This window comes from Stegostoma tigrinum, chromosome 44 (genome assembly GCF_030684315.1).
Source record: "Stegostoma tigrinum isolate sSteTig4 chromosome 44, sSteTig4.hap1, whole genome shotgun sequence".
NCBI classification, from domain to species: domain Eukaryota; kingdom Metazoa; phylum Chordata; class Chondrichthyes; order Orectolobiformes; family Stegostomatidae; genus Stegostoma; species Stegostoma tigrinum.
Genome location: NC_081397.1, coordinates 5,575,306 through 5,592,470, shown reverse-complemented (window position 1 = coordinate 5,592,470; position 17,165 = coordinate 5,575,306). Strand labels below are relative to the sequence as shown.

Sequence of the window (17,165 nt, the reverse complement as noted above, 5' to 3'; positions counted from 1 at the left end):
TCCGCTCATATCATGATATTTCCGAATCTCTCTTGTGCAGATCGAAAATATTTTCAATTCCATTTATCCACCTGCTCCCCCACTAAACCCCAAAGCTAGAATTCAAGGCTGTGTATTTGTTGATTTCAAGATTCCAGCCCAAATGTGAGGATAATGCCAGCGCTCAGCTCAGAGAGCGCGATCAGTGCAACAGCAAAATGCGTGTAACTCGACAACGGAGCCGTCAATTCGAGTGAAAACTTTTTGGCCGCAAACCTTCCCGTGTCATGGTCAAGAACGATCGAGCCTGGCTCTCTGGAGATGCGGAATTGCAGAGGAATTGGAGAGTTTCTGCCGAGAGAGAAACACAGAGAGGCAGCAGGAGCAGGGAGCTGAGGGCAGGTTGTCTCCGCGCCGTCCGCTCGCTGCCTTGAAGTTGCTCAGTGCCGCCACCAGCAGCTTCATTGCTGACCCAGCTCAGTCTGACAGAGAGAGATTCAGCGCAGAGTTCCCGACATGAGCGACAGTGCAGCCGCCGAAACGGCTCCTCCAGCCTCCGCCAGCACTAAACCCAAGACTCCCAAGAAGAAGAAGGCGGCGGCCCCCAGGAAAAAACCAGCCGGTCCCGGGTTGGGCGAGCGGATTGTGAAGATTGTCGGGGAGAACAGCGATCGGAAGGGGACGTCTCTGGCCGCTATAAAGAAGGCGCTGCAGAGAAGCGGGGTCAATGTGGAGAAGCAGAATGCACAGATCAGGATGGCTACCAAGAGGTGCCTGGCGAAAGGCTCCCTGGTTCTGGTGAAGGGCCAGGGCGTCTCCGGCTCCTTCAAACTCCCAAAGAATCAGGTCAAGGCAAAAGTGGGAAAGAAGGCGAGACCCGCAGCAGCCGCCAAGAAAGCAGCCGTGAAGAAAACAACGGCCAAGAAGGTGGCAGCGAAGAAATCCCCAGCCAAGAAAGCAACAGGAAAGAAAGTGGCCGGCAAGAAGGCACCAACGCCAAAGAAAGCGGCGAAGAAAGCAGCGCCTCAGAAAAAGACTCCCGTGAAGAAGGTGAAAAAGACCAAGAGCCCCAAGGCTGCAAAACCGGCCCCGAAATCGGTGAAAACGAAGGCGAAGGCCAAAGCGAAAGTGACCAAGAAAGCAGCAAAGAAATGAAGCAGTCGGTGTAACGTGTAACCACCTGAACCCAAAGGCTCTTCTCAGAGCCACCCACATCTCTCCAGGAAAGAGCTGAGCCCGGATCAAATGATCCCTGTCCTCGCTCCGAGTGCAGGAATAGATTGTACACTAATTTATGGGAATAACCAGTCCGGATTTACCTACCGTATTTACACTCAGCCCCTCTCCCGTACACTACAATAGGTCAGTGTGAGGTCCTGCTCACACTGGTGATAGGCTCAGGTGTTGTGTCAGTTCATGTCAGTCTGCTTTTCACACATTCAGGGAGAGAGTCTCAAAGAGAGTAACACAGGCCCTGAAACACCTCTTCGCCACACAATCCCCAATAAATGATTTTGTCTCATTCAGCTGGGGGAATAGTAACTGACGTTGAAATGGAAGCAACCGTGTGGTCTTGTTAAGAACGGCCGGATCATGGGCGTTTAATTATATCACTACTGCTTTGAAAAAAAATCCCTATTTTTATCCTCTTCGTACATGAAACTCGAGACCGCAGTTCGTTTTTTTTGCCGAGAATTGTGTTCCCTACCATTGTGTAGAATAGTTTTATTTCCAGATCCAGTTGGGGCTGGAGTGAGCATATATTGCTGTATTTAACAGTTTCAGGAATGATATTTCGTTCAGTTTTGATTCAGGGACACCTGCAGATGTTTTAATTTTGTTTCCATCTGTCTGTTGCAGGAAGCAATGCCAAATTATTTTCGGACTAATTATTAACTAGGTGAAAGATAGATGTGCCGCTAAATTGAATTTGTGTAAATTTATTCGTTACACAGTGTTACACCATATTAGCTTTTAAAATGCTTTATTCGGCAGTGTTTAGATGCATTAACGGTAGTTACACGTTCGGTTTGTCAGTTTGTCCAGGCCTTATTACACCCCCTCCCCCTTCCCTCATGCCTGTTACAGACAGACGAGACAATAATCCCGCGTCCTGTCTCCGTTGATGTAGTTTTTTTTAAAAAAACTTAGTTTGCAAAATACACGATTTGATCAGAGTCGGACTTTATTTTCCTTTTAAATATTTACCTTAAACTCAGGATTGCGAGGGTAAAATCGGCGGGCTTTTTGAAAGTGACCAACTGTCATTTCAACTTAACCAATCAGCCTCCAATAATCATTTTACTGCCTTTTCTGTCCTTCAGCGGCTTTTCTCAGGGGGTTGAGGGACGGGGCTGTATCCAATCCTAGCTCTAGGGCGGGCTCTCCATTCCCTTAAATAGGCAGCGCCCCAGCTGGATCAGCATTGATAGCAGCGGCTTGTGTGTGTTACAGAGAGAATGGCCAGAACCAAGCAGACAGCGCGCAAATCCACCGGAGGAAAAGCTCCTCGCAAGCAGCTGGCGACCAAAGCGGCCCGCAAGAGCGCTCCGGCCACGGGCGGAGTGAAGAAGCCTCATCGCTACAGGCCCGGCACAGTGGCTCTGCGGGAGATCCGCCGCTACCAGAAATCCACCGAGCTGCTGATCCGCAAACTGCCGTTCCAGCGCCTGGTGCGGGAGATCGCTCAGGACTTCAAGACCGACCTGCGCTTCCAGAGCTCGGCCGTGATGGCCCTGCAGGAGGCCAGCGAGGCTTACCTGGTGGGGCTGTTTGAGGACACCAACCTGTGTGCCATCCACGCCAAGCGGGTCACCATCATGCCCAAAGACATCCAGCTGGCCCGCCGGATCCGCGGGGAGCGCGCCTAAAAGGAGCGTGCCCGACCGTGCACATTCACCCCGAGAAACATCGGCTCTTTTCAGAGCCACTACACTATCCAGAGCGAGCAGCAATCGGTAGGCGTTGTTCTTTATTATGCGCCCGTGTTTTTTCTGCTGCTGTATTGTGTCGTTCCGGCTGTTATGAAAGAAATTCAATCTGGCCGCCAAGTGGATTTGTCCCGTTAACTAAAACAAAACGCGTGTTGCTGTAGGGAAGTTATAAATTGATCGCAGTCCATAATTGAAGCCTCCCGGTGTGTAGGATATTTGAGTGACAGTAAAGCACCTCTCCATCCTTATCTTTTTTGCAAAAGATACCTTCCTGTTATTGCTATGTGGCTGGAGGTCTCAGTTTTAGCTCTGCTCATTTTGAGAGCTATTGCTGGGAGTAGAGGGGTTGCGCTATCTCTCTGGTAGAGTGTTTTGGGCATAGATAAGGTGAATCGCAAGGATCTTTTCCCTGGGGTTATCCGGTTCAAACTGGAGTGAGGTATATTTTTTCAGGTGAGTAAGGGAAGTTGTAATAAGGATAAGAGGGACTACTTTTTTAGACAGTAATTTGTGTTGTATATGTAGTTAACTTTCAACAGACACTTGTATATGTCCACGAATAGGGAAGGTTTGGAGGGATTTAGGTAAAATGCAGGTAAGTGGGTCTACTCCAGTTTGGCATAGCCCAGCTGGATGTAAATATCTGTTTCAGCAATATTCTGGCTTGGACTGAGATGTTGCAAGTTACTGTCACAGCACAGCAGAAGGTCTCTGCAGCTGCACAGTCAAATCTCATGGATTTTTAGAGAAGGAAAAATAATAGTGCAAAATGTCACTACCCATGGAACTCAAATAGGAGGTAACAAAGTGTGGAGCTGGATGGACAGAGGGGAAGCAACATCATAGGATCACAAAAGCTGACATTTCAGGCCTAGGCACTTCATCAGGAAAGGGGGATGGGAAGAGGATCCTGAAATAAATGGGGAGAGTGGGGAAGGCAGACCAAAGATGGATGGAGGAGAAGATAGGTCAGTTGGGGGAAGAACAAAAGGTCAAGGGGGTGGGATGAGGTTTGCAGGGTGGAAATGGAGGTGCGACTTGAAGTGGGAGGAGGGGATAGGTGAGAGGAAGAACAGGTTGGGGAGGCCAGGGACTAACTGGGCTGGTTTTGGAATGCAATGGGGTAGAGGTGATTTTGAAGCTGGTGAAATTGACATTGATACCATTAGGCTGCAGGGTTCCCAAGTGGAATGAGTTGCTGTTCCTGCAACCTTTGGTTAGCATCATTATGGCACTGCAGGAGGCCTGGATTGGACATGTCGTCAGAGGAATGGGAGGTGGAGTTAAAATGGTTTGCGACTGGGAGGTGAACTCTGACACTTCCATCTACAATCCGACCCCACCACAACAGGCATTTTTCCATCCCCACCCTTATCTGCTTTCCGGAGTGACCACTCTCTCCACAACTCCCTTGTTCGCTCCACACCTGGCCCTTTCCCCTGAGACCGCAGGAAGTGCTACACTTGCCCCCACACCACCTCCCTCACCCCCATCCCAGGCCCAAGGTAACTTTCAACATCAAGCAAATGTTCACCTGCACATCTGCCAATGTGGTATATTGCATCCGCTGTACCCATTGTGGCTCCCTCGACATTGGAGAAAACAAGTGGATGCTTCAGGACCACTTTGCTGAACACCTATGCTCGGTTTGTAATAAACAACTGCAAATCCTAGTTGTGAACCATTTCAACTCACCCTCCCATTCGTCAGATGCCATGTCTGTCCTGGGCCTCCTGCAGTGCTATAATGATGGCACCTGATATTTTCAGGAACAGCAACCCTTTTATTCTGCTTGGGAACCCTGCAGCCTAATGGTATCAGGGTGGATTTCACCAGCTTCAAAAACTCCCCTCCCACACCACCACCCCCTCTCCATCCACCACTGCATCCCAAAACCAGCCCACCTTGCTGCTGCCTCCTGTGACCCCCTCCTACCTCAAGCCACACCTCCATTTCCTACCTATAACCCCACCCTTGACCTGTCCATCCTTCTGGGACTGACCTATCCCCTCCCTTCCCACCTGTGCTCTCCTCTCCACCTATGCTTTCCTCCATCCATCTTCAGTTTGCCTTCCCCCTCTCTCTCCCTATTTATTTCAGAATCCTCTCCCTATCCTGCTTTTCTGATGAAGTGCCTAAGACCGAAACTAGGAGCTTTTTTGCTCCTACGATGCTGCTTGGCCTGCCGTGTTCATCCATCTCACTTTGTTATCTTGGATTCTCCAGCATCTGCAGTTCCCATTATCCCTGACTCAAATAGTAGGTAATTGCTTTGTTTGACAGGGGGTGAAGCACACGGTACATACTCCACTAGGGCTTGTCACCCCTGGAAATGGAGTATAAAAAAGCAACTTGCACAAATGGAAGTAGCTGATCAATAAGTTATTGGAGTTTATTGTGTTCTCTCTCCCTTTTTAGGTGTGACTCCACACTCTCAGCACTGAGTGCTAATGGCTCTCTGGGCAATTACAGGTGGGTTAGCCCAGGCAGTGATGCTGACCATCTGAACAAATTCAAACTGCATTAATCTCTGTATTTATAATAAATGTAACATGCATGCAAACTTCAGGGTTTTGATGATAAGGATTGAATATCTCGTGATGAGGCCTGCTCACAAGCTGCTTGAGGCATGAGGGGTTGACAGTAAATATGCCAGTTTCCCACATTTTGAACAATTGAGTGAAGGTAAAGTCAGCAATGTGTTTTTACGTGCTGTTTTCATATCAGTGAGGCAGAGACAGATGTTCAATGTGAAGTGATTGCCTTTCAAAACTGCTTGGAAAGAATGTGTGAATTGACAATATCTTTGCCACACTCCTCCAGTTCACAAAATCAGTTGTGAATCTGGATCCTGATCAGAAATTGCCATTTTTGTTTTTGTTTAATCATCTCTCAACACATACAATGTAGCTGCATTAACTGCCACTGAACTGAAACCTCCAACTGGCCCATTAGCTCATTATCACATCTTGCACAGAAGTTTCTGTCGGGAGGGCACTGGGGTGGTTTTTTCCACCTTTTGAAAATAAGAATACATCTTGTTTAACATCTGTTTTAGCATTGGGTGCTAATGGTATCATCATTAGGAAAATTTGGCCAGTACATTTAGAACAGTATTTGGGAGGCCATGTTGCAGCTGTACAGGACATGGATTAGAACTCTGTTGGAATAATGCATTCCATTCTGCTCTCTCTGCTATCACAAAGACAAGCATTTGATTAGATTTATTGTGACATGTTCCTAAATAGTGAATGGTTTTGTTGGCAAGCAATATTGCCAGATCATAGTCAGTAAGCACATACAGGTCATAATGTGAAAAATGGAAAGAATAAGGTATACAAGTTACACTCCACAGGATGTATGCTATGCAAGGCAAGATCAAAGATTTCTTAAACTTAAAATGTCCATTTGTGAGTCCAAATGGCAGGGAAGAATCAGTTCTTGAACCTGCTGGTGTGTGTTCAAGCTTCTGTATCTTCTGCCTGATGGAACAGGTTATAGGAGGGCATTACTGGGGTTGGGATGGGTTTTGATCTGTCAGGCTTGGCACAGCAACAAGAGCCCATGTTTGGGAAGTTGGCTCCCATTATGGTGTGGGGTGTGAACACAACCTGCCATGGTTGCTCATGGAACAGGACAGAGCAGGTTCCATATCAGGCCTTTATGAACCCAGACAGTACACTTTCTATGGTGCATGAGTAACATGCCAAATACACAAGCAGCTTGAGGAGAAGAAGCCTTTTTTATGCCTTCATTATCATTGCATCTACGTGGGAAGTCCTATAAAGGCTGTTGGTTATTGTAACTCTTTGGGAATTTGACACTCTCAGCACCCTTCTCTATTGGAGATGAGGGGTGTTCTGCTCTTTTCCTTCTGAAGTCAATTATAAGTTCTTTTCTTTTTGTCAATACTCAGCTTTCTTTTTCATTACACCATGTCTGCAAATCCTCCATCTCCTTCCTGTCATCTGAATCATCATTTGTTATCCATCCTATCATAGTGGTGTCAACAGCAAATGTATAGATGACATTCAACCAGAATTTGACAAAAATGATGAGTATACAAGGAGTACAGTAGGGACCTGAGAATACATTCTTGAGGGTTGGAGTGTTTGAATGTTATCATGGAGATGCAGTTGCCTATCTTCTCGATTTGGTGTGAGTTTCAGGAAGCTGAGGTGATGGTTGCACAGGGTGGAGCCAAACCTGAGGTGGTGTTAGTTTTGAGATCCATCAGAAAGGAATAATGGTGTTGAATGCTGAGCTGTAGTTGATTAGCAGAAGCCTGATGTAGGTGGCCTTGTTGCCCAGATTTTCCAGGGATGGTTGCAGGGCTGGGAAAAGGGCATCTGCTGTGGGCCTGTTAGATTAGTGGGGAAAATTGCAAGGGACTGAGGCAGGCTTAAATTTCCAGAGTTCAAGTGGGCCATGACCTGCATCTCTAGGCACTTCTCGATTTTCAATGCCAGAGCCATTGGGCAGTAGTGATGAAGGCACATTGCATGTGATTTTAGGTACTGACAGAAGTCCACCATTATCCAAGCCAGTGCAGAGTACAGCTTGTAGGAGGGAGACATCCAAGAGGTCAGCGACTAATTCCCCACAGGAATGAAGTGCACAGTTGGTGCTTCAGTCCAGCTCTCTTTCCTTGGGTGTTCGCACCAGGAAGTCAGATCTGACAACTGCAGTGACCAAGAGAACAGGTGCATTGGGGCCTGGTGGGGCAGTGGACACCATGCTGCTGGCATTCTGCACAAACCAAGCATAGAGAGCATCAGGGTGGGATCTGTCTGTCCACTTGCTTGCTTTGCTCCACGTTGTTCCCCACTGTGGTGTTTGGCAGTTGCCCACAGGTGGGGGGGACTCCATGTGGTTGGTTGGGGCCACTAAACTGGTTCAGTCCTGCGGGTTGGTATCTTTGATGGATTTGCTGAGGCCTTCTCCTCTGAATTTTCTGTAACAGCCCCAGTCATCCCCTTTTTGATGCTGCACTCCTAGTCTGCAGTAGGGAATGGACTAACCAGTTCATCCAAGGTTTAAGATGGGGAACAGCCAGATTGACTTAAAGTAAAAAAAGTTTCAAGCTTAAATATCCATGGAAGATTTGTAAGGGTTTCGGCTTGGTGGAGAAGCTATTTTTCCCTGGAAACTTGTAGGCTGGAGGATGACCTTTATAGTGTCTTTGAGGCTGTCCTCTGGTTTCCTCCCATAGTCCAAAGATGTGCACTTTTTGTGGCATGGCTACACTAAATCGCCCTGTGTCCATGGAAATAGTGACAGGGATATAGAAAGGGGCTTGGTTTGGGTGAGATGCTCTTCAGAGGCTCGCTCAGGGCTTGACAGGACAAATGCTCTGCTTCCACACTGAGGATTCGACAATACCAAAGGCAGGAAAAGAAGATGTACCTGAGATTAATGCACAGAGGGTCAGTGGCCGTTCATTATCAGAAGCAAATGACCCGGGCTCACTTCAGCTTTCTCTAATGTGATTTAAGGGAGATGTGAAATTGGCCGTGAACGACAAGCAGGGCGACTGGAAAATGCAGTTGCAAAACTATTATTCTGCTCTCCAATTTTACTACAAATTGCAATTTTATAATAAGCTCATGATAATTTCTTCCTCTGCTCATTGGCCACCAGCTCAGAGTGAAAAAATTACCGAATTCAGCAGCGGCAGGATCGATTTCATTTTCTATCGAACTGTGACAACTACAAGATCAACGAACGATGTGATTGAAATTTGACGTTGCCAAGTCCCAGGCTCTGTATATTTAAAATTAAATCAAGCCAACAGAAACGAGGTCTGAGATTCTTTCACTGATGTTGCGGGCGGCTTTGGGTCGTCAGATAAAAGAACGGCCTCTTCACTTTTTAGTGGGGCCCCCTGCGGCGGTTTTCTTGGGCAGCACCCCGCCCTGAGCGATGGTCACCCCTCCCAGCAGCTTGTTGAGCTCCTCGTCGTTGCGCACGGCCAGCTGGAGGTGCCTGGGGATGATGCGGGTCTTCTTGTTGTCCCGGGCCGCGTTAACGGCCAGCTCGAGGATTTCAGCCGTCAGGTACTCGAATACCGCAGCCAGATAGACCGGCGCTCCGGCACCCACACGCTCAGCATAGTTACCCTTTCTCAGGAGCCTGTGAACACGGCCCACCGGGAACTGCAGGCCAGCCCGGGACGAGGCCTTCGAACGAGCTTTCCCTCCACTGCCCTTTCCTCTCCCAGACTTTGCCACAAACTCGCAAACACTTTCACAGAGAATGCTGCAATGTGGCCTCATCCCGCCCTCTTATACCTTCGGGAGGAATGGGGGTGCGGCCATTGCTGATTGGTCACATTGTTCGGTATCTCCTAATGTCGTTTCCATTCCCAATCAGATATCTGCTTCCCTCACCAATCCGGAGAGGGCCCGGGGAGGAGGCGGGAACGTCCAGGAGCCAAATTATCAACCGCTTTCTTTCAAACTCGGAAAGCCCGCCAATATGTACAAAACTGGAAGAAGTTTTACAGAATAGAATGCACGAATACTCGAATTAATTTACTTTTAGATTATGAATGTATATTTGACTTCATCTCCCTTTCCCCCATTCCCGAACCGACTGCAATTTCAATTTCTGACTTTGTATCTTATTTTCTGAACCTTAAACGCAAGCGGCATAAAGGAGCCAAAATCTGCACGCTGCGCATGGTTATTAATTTCGCATTTTAAAAACACCTTGATATATTAATAAATCAATCGATGACTTTTTTTTCGGGTGGGAGCATTAATCGCGCGCACCGTCTTTAGACAATATTTTAAAGTGTCCCCCCACCTCCGTTATTGCACTCGATCAGGAAGCACCTCATTCACTGTATCTGTCCGGCAGCTGTTCTGGTTTTATAGTGGTGCATTTTGAAATTCTCTCCCGAAAGCAAAATAAAAACTAATTTACAGCATTCTGCGACCCGACAAAACCCTCGTGGAAATTTGAAAATGAAAAAAAAGTGAAACGGAACTCGAGGGAGATGGGGCACTTTGGTTTGCCAGGAGTTAGGGTTCATACTCCACCGGGTCTTGTAGCTTCTGAACTGATCGAGTGACAGAGAGTAATACAAACACATATAAACTGCTGTAAGTAACTCATTGGTGTTTACCTCGATCCCCGGCTAGAGGCAGCGATTACAGATGTATATGAATGCATCCGAAAATTAGGCGCACATCGGGTCAGCGATCAGTAATTTACAACACTTATAAAACACAAAAATCGTCGAAAGAATAACAGTTGTTTCAGGGAAGTTGTGGCTCTGAAAAGGGCCGTTGGGTTTTGGATGGGCTGTTTTTTCAGCACAGTGAGGTGTCTCACTTGGAGCTGGTGTACTTGGTCACCGCCTTTGTACCCTCCGACACGGCGTGCTTGGCCAGCTCCCCGGGCAGCAGCAGCCGCACGGCGGTCTGGATCTCCCGGGAGCTGATGGTGCTGCGCTTGTTGTAATGGGCCAGGCGGGAAGCCTCCCCTGCGATACGCTCGAAAATATCGTTGACGAACGAGTTCATGATGCTCATGGCTCTGGAGGAGATGCCGGTGTCGGGGTGAACCTGCTTCATCACTTCGTAGATGTAGATGGAGTAACTATCTTTCCTGGGCCTTCTCCTCTTCTTGCCGCCCTCTTCTCCGCTTTCTTAGCACCCTTCTTGGCAACTTGTCCTTTCTTCTCCTCCACCATTGACTGTATCAAAGTCAGACACAGAATAAGGGAAAGCGGGCTCGGAGCTCGCTTTTTGCAGCCTGATGCGTCAGCAATGCTAATGACGATGGGGAAAGCCTTGTTCCTGATTGGTTCGGTTAAAAGAATTTTAGAAAATGTCATCTGCTTCTCTGCGATTGGTTAGTGCGGGACACAACGCGGATCTGCCAGAGATAATAGGAACTGCAGATGCTGTAGAATCCGAGATTAAAAACAAGTGTGGGGCTGAATGAACACAGCAGGCCAAGCAGCATCTCAGGAGCACAAAAGCAGACGTTTCCGGTCGAGGTCAGCTTTTGTGCTCCTAAGATGCTGCTTGGCCTGCTGTGTTCATCCAGCTCCACACTTTGTTATCATTGATATGCCAGGATCTACAATGAAATTTCAAACGCAAATCGAAATTTTGTTCACGGATCAAACTCCGAGCTTTCTCTAAATTGAGAGATCTTAATCGCGAGTTATTCTACATCTTTTGATAATATCACACCAGTAACACTGTGGTAATAGTCACGGATAGATTCATTGTGAATTGTGCATATGATGCATTGTGAATAGGAGTGTGCTTACTTATCTTTCTAGGACAGTTAGTGTTGTGTAAATGTGTGAGCGTATTTACCAATCTGTCCCTGACAGTTTCTGAAATTTGAAGTGCCTTGTTTATCAACCTGTACCAGCGTGTTTTTTTTCTTTAAACCACTTTCAGTGTCTACCTGGCAGGTTCTGCTATTTCAACATCTGAGTTCAGTTCCTGATCTATAATGCCAGTTTCTGCTAGGTGAATGTTTGAGCACAGTTATTCATTTGTACCTTATACATTCTGATATCTGTAGTTGTAGTTATTAACCTCTTTTTGTTGGTAAGCGCAATGTGAATGAGAGTGTAGTGATTTGTCAGTTTCTGTTAGATGTTCACGTAAGCATCATGAATCTATCCACGACTATTACCACCGTATTAGTGGTGTGACTAGTTATCAACATATCACTGTCAGTTTCTGCTGCAGGAAGACATGACTGTAGTTATCCAGCTAGCCTTTCAATTTCTGCAATGTCAATTTGTCTGTTTAGTTATCCATTTATATTTCTCATTTTCTGCTCAGTGACAGTGTGTAAGAGAGTATGTGTAGTTATCAATAGGTAGGTGTCAGATTCTGCACTGTCGATATACATGTAGTTATCGAACTATACTTGTCAGTTCATGCTGTATGACAGTGGGAAAGTTATTACCAAGCTGTTTCTGTCAATTTCTGCTATATTGGTAGGTGAAGTTAGTAATCAATATGAGATTCTGCTTGTGAAATTGGATTGTAGTTACGCACCTAACAGTTTTTGTAAAAAAAAGTGGATATTTGAATGCATTGATAAAATCAGACCTGTTAAGTTATGCTGGGAGCCTGGAGAGTTATCTCTGTTGCTATGATGTGGATATGCAAGTGTAGTTATCATTCAGGTCCTGGTAATTTGATATGTGAGCATAGATATTAATTTGTACATATCAGTTTTCATAATGTGAACTTGAGAATGTTTTTAAGCAAACTATACGTCAATGTGAGTGTCAATCTGTTTTTGCCTGTTTCTACAAAGGTAACTGATTGAGCAGAGGCATCAACACATGCTTGTCAGTTTCTATTTGTCAACGTGGCTGAACTTTGGCAGCCAGTAATATTCTGTGACAATGCAATGCAATTTGTTATGTGGTAGCTGTTATATTAGCGTGATTTAATGTAGATGAGATTCAGTTTCTGAGTGTATATTTTGGATGAGTATTCAGTCTATCCATCTTCAAATAAATAGTGTAAACGTCAATGGGCTATGAATGCAGAAATGTGATGTTAGTGACTTGGTCACCGAGCTGGCTTCTTTTTGTTCAGACATTTTGCCACCATCATCAGTGGAGCCTCTGATGATGCAACATTGTTCTCCTCTGCTTGGAATTTACACTGTCCAGTCTGTCATGCTGAGTACTGTTATTTCAGTTTTGATCTGTATGGGTTTATACACGGGGTCCAATTCTATGTGTTTGTGTGGAGAACCATGTCTTGACGAATTCCCATGTGCATCCATGTTTGGCTTAGGCTGCAATCGTTACTTTATCGAACAAAAACAAAAAAAAAGTGCTGGAAAAGCTCAGCAGGTCCGGCAGCAGTAAAGCAAAAACAAACAGAGTTAGCCTTTCGGGTCCAGTGACCTTTCCTCTGAACCAGTTACTGCTGAGCCGCAGACCTTTTTGTTCCTGATTTACAACATCTACACAGTTTTTTTTTGTTTTTATATGATTACTTTGTCCCATTTCAACTGATGGCCTTCGTTGTCTGAATGTATCGTATATTCAAACAATAAAGGCCATCAGGTTAATATGGGACAAAGTAACTATGGTAGCCCAAGCCAAACACAGACACAGGAATTCCTTGAGGCATGGTTTTCCATCCATACTTCAATCAATAAGCATATAGATTCATACCCCATATATGAAAACTCATACAGATCAAAACTAGAAATGACAGTACTTGCCATAATGGACCATCCAGTATAAATTCCACACAGAGTGGAATAACAGACTCATTGGAGGATCCACTGATGATGCCACCGAGCATGGTGATGAACTGTATGAAAAAAAGCAAGCCAGCTCAACAAAGCAAGTCAACAACATTATCCACTACCCGAGCTACAGATATTAGGGAAAAAAAAAATTTAAATGCTGAAATTTGTTCAAACTGGGCAGGTGTGCATTGTGAATGATGGTAAAAAAACCCCACAAACTTCTATTTCCTCCGTGTTGTTTGAACAAATCTCACTGGAAATTGACCTCAATGTGTGTCTGACTCAATCTGCTCTGTGACTGTGGAAAGGATGTTCTCTGATCTGACAGCGGTAACATACCTTCTGTTTGTTAGAAGCAGCTGGTGACATTTGGCTTTGCCCCGAGGGATTATTACTTTCTTAGTCCCTCAAGTATTTGCCTGGAGGAAGACAGAAGAGAACCCTCCTGTAAATCAACATCAGCCAAGTTTGATAATATTTCATTGATCAATGCAATGTTCAGTTAATCATTACAATATGATTATCATTATTTCAATATCATTACAATTGGAGCAGCACAGTGGCTCGGTGAGTAGCACTGCATCCTCAGTGCCAGGGACCCAGGTTCGATTCAAGCCTCAGGCGACTGTCTGTGTGGGGTTTGCACATTCTCCCCATGTCTGCATGGGTTTCCTCCCACAGTCCAAAGATGTGCAGGCTAGCTGGATTGGCCATGCTAAATTGCCCGTGGTGTTCAGTGGTGTGTGGGTTATAGGGGGAAGGGCCTGGGCGGGATGCTGCAAGGGGCAGTGTGGGCCTCTGACAGTTACTGTACTGAAGGTGCGTGACTGTAGTTACCAAGCTGTAGCTCTCCATTACTGCCATGTGAATGAGGGTAGTTGTGCACCTACACCTTGGCTTTCTAATGATCAATGTGTGAGTGTCGTTGTCATTTATATACCTGTTTGGATTTGCTTGTCAATCTGAGTTTAGTTATCGATCTGTACTTGTCAGATTCTGCTGAGAAAATGTATGATTAGTTATCAAACTGTACCTGTCAGTGTAAACAATGTGAAATCGGGAGTTTTATTATTAATCTGTTCCTGTCAGTTTTTGCTGTGTGGATATGATAGACGTGTTATCAAAAGTTCTGTCAGTAACTGCCATGTGAACATCGGAGTCTATTTACCGGTCAGTCCCTGTCCGTTTCAGCTCTGTATCCGAGTGTGCAGTTATTAATCTGCAACTGGTAGTCTCTGCTACATGACTATTTCAGGGCATTTATCAAACTTTCCCTATCAGCCAGTGAGTGTGCTGTGAATGTGCTTCGCAATTTGGACCTGCCAGTTACGGTATAGAAATGTAAATAACAATTTCTCCGTCAGTTTCTGCTGTATGTGTTAATGAGTGGAATTAGAAATCTGTACACATGTTTGAACCACATGAACACGGGTACAGAGGGCAATCTTTCTCTGTATGTTTCTGCTATGGGAGGGGCAAGTGACACTGTAGAAAACTGTTTAACTTAGTTGCCAAATACACTTCAATGCTTCCCCCTCCCACAAAAAGGAAATTTTGCAAGACAGATGGCAAATATGGTTTCTATTCCTGAAAGTGAACAAGTTGAGAATCACGTTGTGATGAAGTTGGGGTTGGCAAATCGTATACTGCCATGGCACACTTATTGAAATGGAATGCTGGCTGAATGGGATCAGAATTGTCAGGTGCTTGTTTTTGTCTATTATCAACCTGATGGGCTGAAAGGTCTTTGTCCTGTAGATTCTTGCTTATATAAGACTAGCTGTAAACATTTTGTATGTATTCGCTTCTGTTACCTGTAGTGTGTATGGGTATACATTGTTGTCAGTCTTTGTCTGTTGTGTTGATACAATGCACATACTTGGGACTCAGTCAGCAGCTTTGAGTGTCTGCAAGTGCTCAGTCATGATTTGCTACTTGCCAGTAACACTACTTGTCACACGTTGTTGTTGAAACTATGTAACAGGATGTCTTTCTTTGAGGGGATGACAAGGTGTAGAGCTGGATGAACACAGCAGGTCTGGCAGCAGAGGAACAGGAAAGCTGACATTTTTGGGACTGTTAGAAACGGGGTAAAGAGAAAGGGACTCTGCAATAGACAGAAGAAGTGAGGAGATGATGACAAAAGGTGGATAAAGGACCAGATAGGTGGAGAGAAGATGGACAGGTCAAGGAGGCAGGGCTGGAGCCAGTAAAGGTAAGTGTAGGGAGGGAGTTCATATGTGGGTTGGTCAGTTGAAGGAAGATGGACAGGTCAAAGAGGCCGCGAGATGCTGGACGGGTTTGGGGTGGAAAGATTTGAGCCCACTTTGAGAGCATTGTGCTGCAGGGCTCCCAAGCGATATGAGGTACTGTTCGTGCAGCCTTCTGGTGGAAATGTGGCACTGGAGGCTGTCTGGGATGGATATGTCGTCCAAGGAGTGGGAGGGGCTGTGAAGCGGTTCATGACTGGGAGATGCAGTCATTTGTCATGATGCAAGCGTAGGTGTTCAACAAAGCGGTTTCCAAGCCTCTGCTTGGTTTCCCCCATGTGGAGGGGGCTACATCGGGAACAGCAGATACGACACATTAGCAGACACGCAGATGAACATCTGTTTAACATGGAAGGTTTTCTTGGGGCCTCGGATGGGGATAAGGGGAGAGATGTTGGGGCAGGTGTAGCACTTCCTGTGGTTCCAGTGAAAAGTGCCAGGGCTAGTGCAGAGTGTGGAGCAGACAAGGGAGTCAGAGAGAGCAGATCCTCTGGAAGGCATATAAGGGTGGGGAGGGGAAAAAAAAAAGTGTCCTTGGGAATGGGGTGAGATTGAAGATGGCAGAAGTGGCAGAGGAAGATGCGTTGAATCCAGATTTTGACGGAGTGATACGTGATGACAAAGGAGATTGTGTCTTTTTGTTATTGTGGAGAGGGGGTGCAAGGGATGAGTTGCAGAAAAGAGAGAGCGATGAGGTCTAGGGCATATTCAACCACTGTGGGAGGGGAAATTGCAGTCCTTAAAAAAGAAAAAGGACATCTGCAATGTGTGGGAGTGGAATGCCTCATCTCGAGAGCAGATGAAGCAGTGACGAAGGAATTGGGAACGGGGGGGATGGCATTCTTGCAGGAAAGTAGGTGAGGGGAGGTGTATTCTAGATAGCTGTGGGAGTCTGTTGGCTTGACATAGATACCAGTTTCTAGGTGGTTGTCAGAAATTGAAACAGAGGGGTCCACGAAGGAGAGAGATGTATCAAAGATGGTCCAGGTGAAGTTTAAGTTGGGGTGGAAGGTTTTGGTAAAGTGGATGAACTGTTTGAGCTGCTTGTGGGAGCTCGACGTGGCACCAATACAGTCAGTCATTGATATAATGGAGGAAGAGGGGGTGGGGCCAGTGTAGAAACAAAAGAGGGGCTGGTTCATGTATCCTACAAAGAGGCAGGAATAGCTTGGGACCACGCAGGTACTGATGGCCACCTACTTTCACTGTAGGAAGGGGGAAAGAGTTGAAGGAGAATGGTGGGTGGTGTCACAGACGTAGGTGGGGAGTTCCTAGACCGGGGCGGTGGGGGGCGAAGAGAGAAGAGAAAATGGAGTTGAGATAAGTTCGGTGGGGCAAGGTCACGCAGAGGCAACGTGTCAACAGGGGCAGTCAGGTTTGTGGATTTTGGGAATGAGGCAGAAGCTGTTGACATGGTGTTGGGGAAAGATGAGGTCAGAGGCTCTTGGCAGGAGGTTACCAGAGGGGATGAGGTTGTGGATGGTCTGGGAGATGATGTTTTGGTGATCGGGGGTGGTAGGAGAAGTCTCTCTCTATCCAGTTTGAGACATTATAAAATAGCTTTGCTAACTGTAAACTTGATTCAGTTCCTGTTTGGAGTATTTTCAACAAGGAGTCAGCTGTTAACATTTCAAACATGATGTGAATGTTAATGGGCTATGAGCAATGTTAATTGTTATTAACATGATGTCAATTGACAATGAACACAAAAAAAAGAAGCTTGCCT

The 17,165-nt window shown here is 46.0% G+C and overlaps 3 protein-coding genes across 7 annotated transcripts; 2 read left to right on the top strand and 1 right to left on the bottom strand.

Moving 5' to 3' along the window:
- Window positions 1-495: 495 nt before the first annotated feature.
- LOC132206904 (histone H1-like) lies at window positions 496-1,134 on the top strand. Its single transcript, XM_059642003.1, has one exon. It carries the CDS (start codon window positions 496-498, stop codon window positions 1,132-1,134), a length of 639 nt encoding a protein of 212 aa, XP_059497986.1.
- A 1,289-nt stretch (window positions 1,135-2,423) lies between these two features.
- Window positions 2,424-8,694, top strand: LOC132207299 (histone H3). Of its 3 annotated transcripts, XM_059642507.1 has the most exons (3): window positions 2,424-2,936; window positions 5,331-5,384; window positions 8,553-8,694. In XM_059642507.1, the coding sequence occupies exon 1, from the start codon at window positions 2,439-2,441 to the stop codon at window positions 2,847-2,849; it is 411 nt and encodes a 136-aa protein (XP_059498490.1). In that variant the 5' UTR covers window positions 2,424-2,438; the 3' UTR covers window positions 2,850-2,936; window positions 5,331-5,384; window positions 8,553-8,694. The 3 variants fall into 3 exon arrangements, with proteins under 3 accessions (XP_059498490.1, XP_059498491.1, XP_059498489.1); XM_059642508.1 differs by lacking the exon at window positions 5,331-5,384; XM_059642506.1 differs by lacking the exon at window positions 8,553-8,694 and having other exon boundaries at window positions 5,331-5,435.
- A 1,325-nt stretch (window positions 8,695-10,019) lies between these two features.
- On the bottom strand, window positions 10,020-13,590 carry LOC132206001 (histone H2B 7-like). 3 transcript variants are annotated; one of them, XM_059642520.1, is made up of 2 exons: window positions 13,509-13,590; window positions 10,020-10,796 (listed from the first exon to the last, which is right to left on the bottom strand). In XM_059642520.1, exon 2 carries the CDS (start codon window positions 10,490-10,492, stop codon window positions 10,247-10,249), a length of 246 nt encoding a protein of 81 aa, XP_059498503.1. In that variant the 5' UTR covers window positions 10,493-10,796; window positions 13,509-13,590; the 3' UTR covers window positions 10,020-10,246. The 3 variants fall into 3 exon arrangements, with proteins under 3 accessions (XP_059498503.1, XP_059498504.1, XP_059498505.1); XM_059642521.1 differs by having other exon boundaries at window positions 10,020-10,717; XM_059642522.1 differs by having other exon boundaries at window positions 10,020-10,614.
- Between the last annotated feature and the right edge of the window lie 3,575 nt (window positions 13,591-17,165).

What these genes read in the sequence shown, in the direction of transcription:
- LOC132206904 (XM_059642003.1), top strand. Translation starts at nt 496, where the DNA reads ATGAGCGACAGTGCAGCCGCCGAAACGGCTCCTCCAGCCTCCGCCAGC.
- LOC132207299 (XM_059642508.1), top strand. Translation starts at nt 2,439, where the DNA reads ATGGCCAGAACCAAGCAGACAGCGCGCAAATCCACCGGAGGAAAAGCT.
- LOC132206001 (XM_059642520.1), bottom strand. Translation starts at nt 10,492, where the DNA reads ATGAAGCAGGTTCACCCCGACACCGGCATCTCCTCCAGAGCCATGAGC.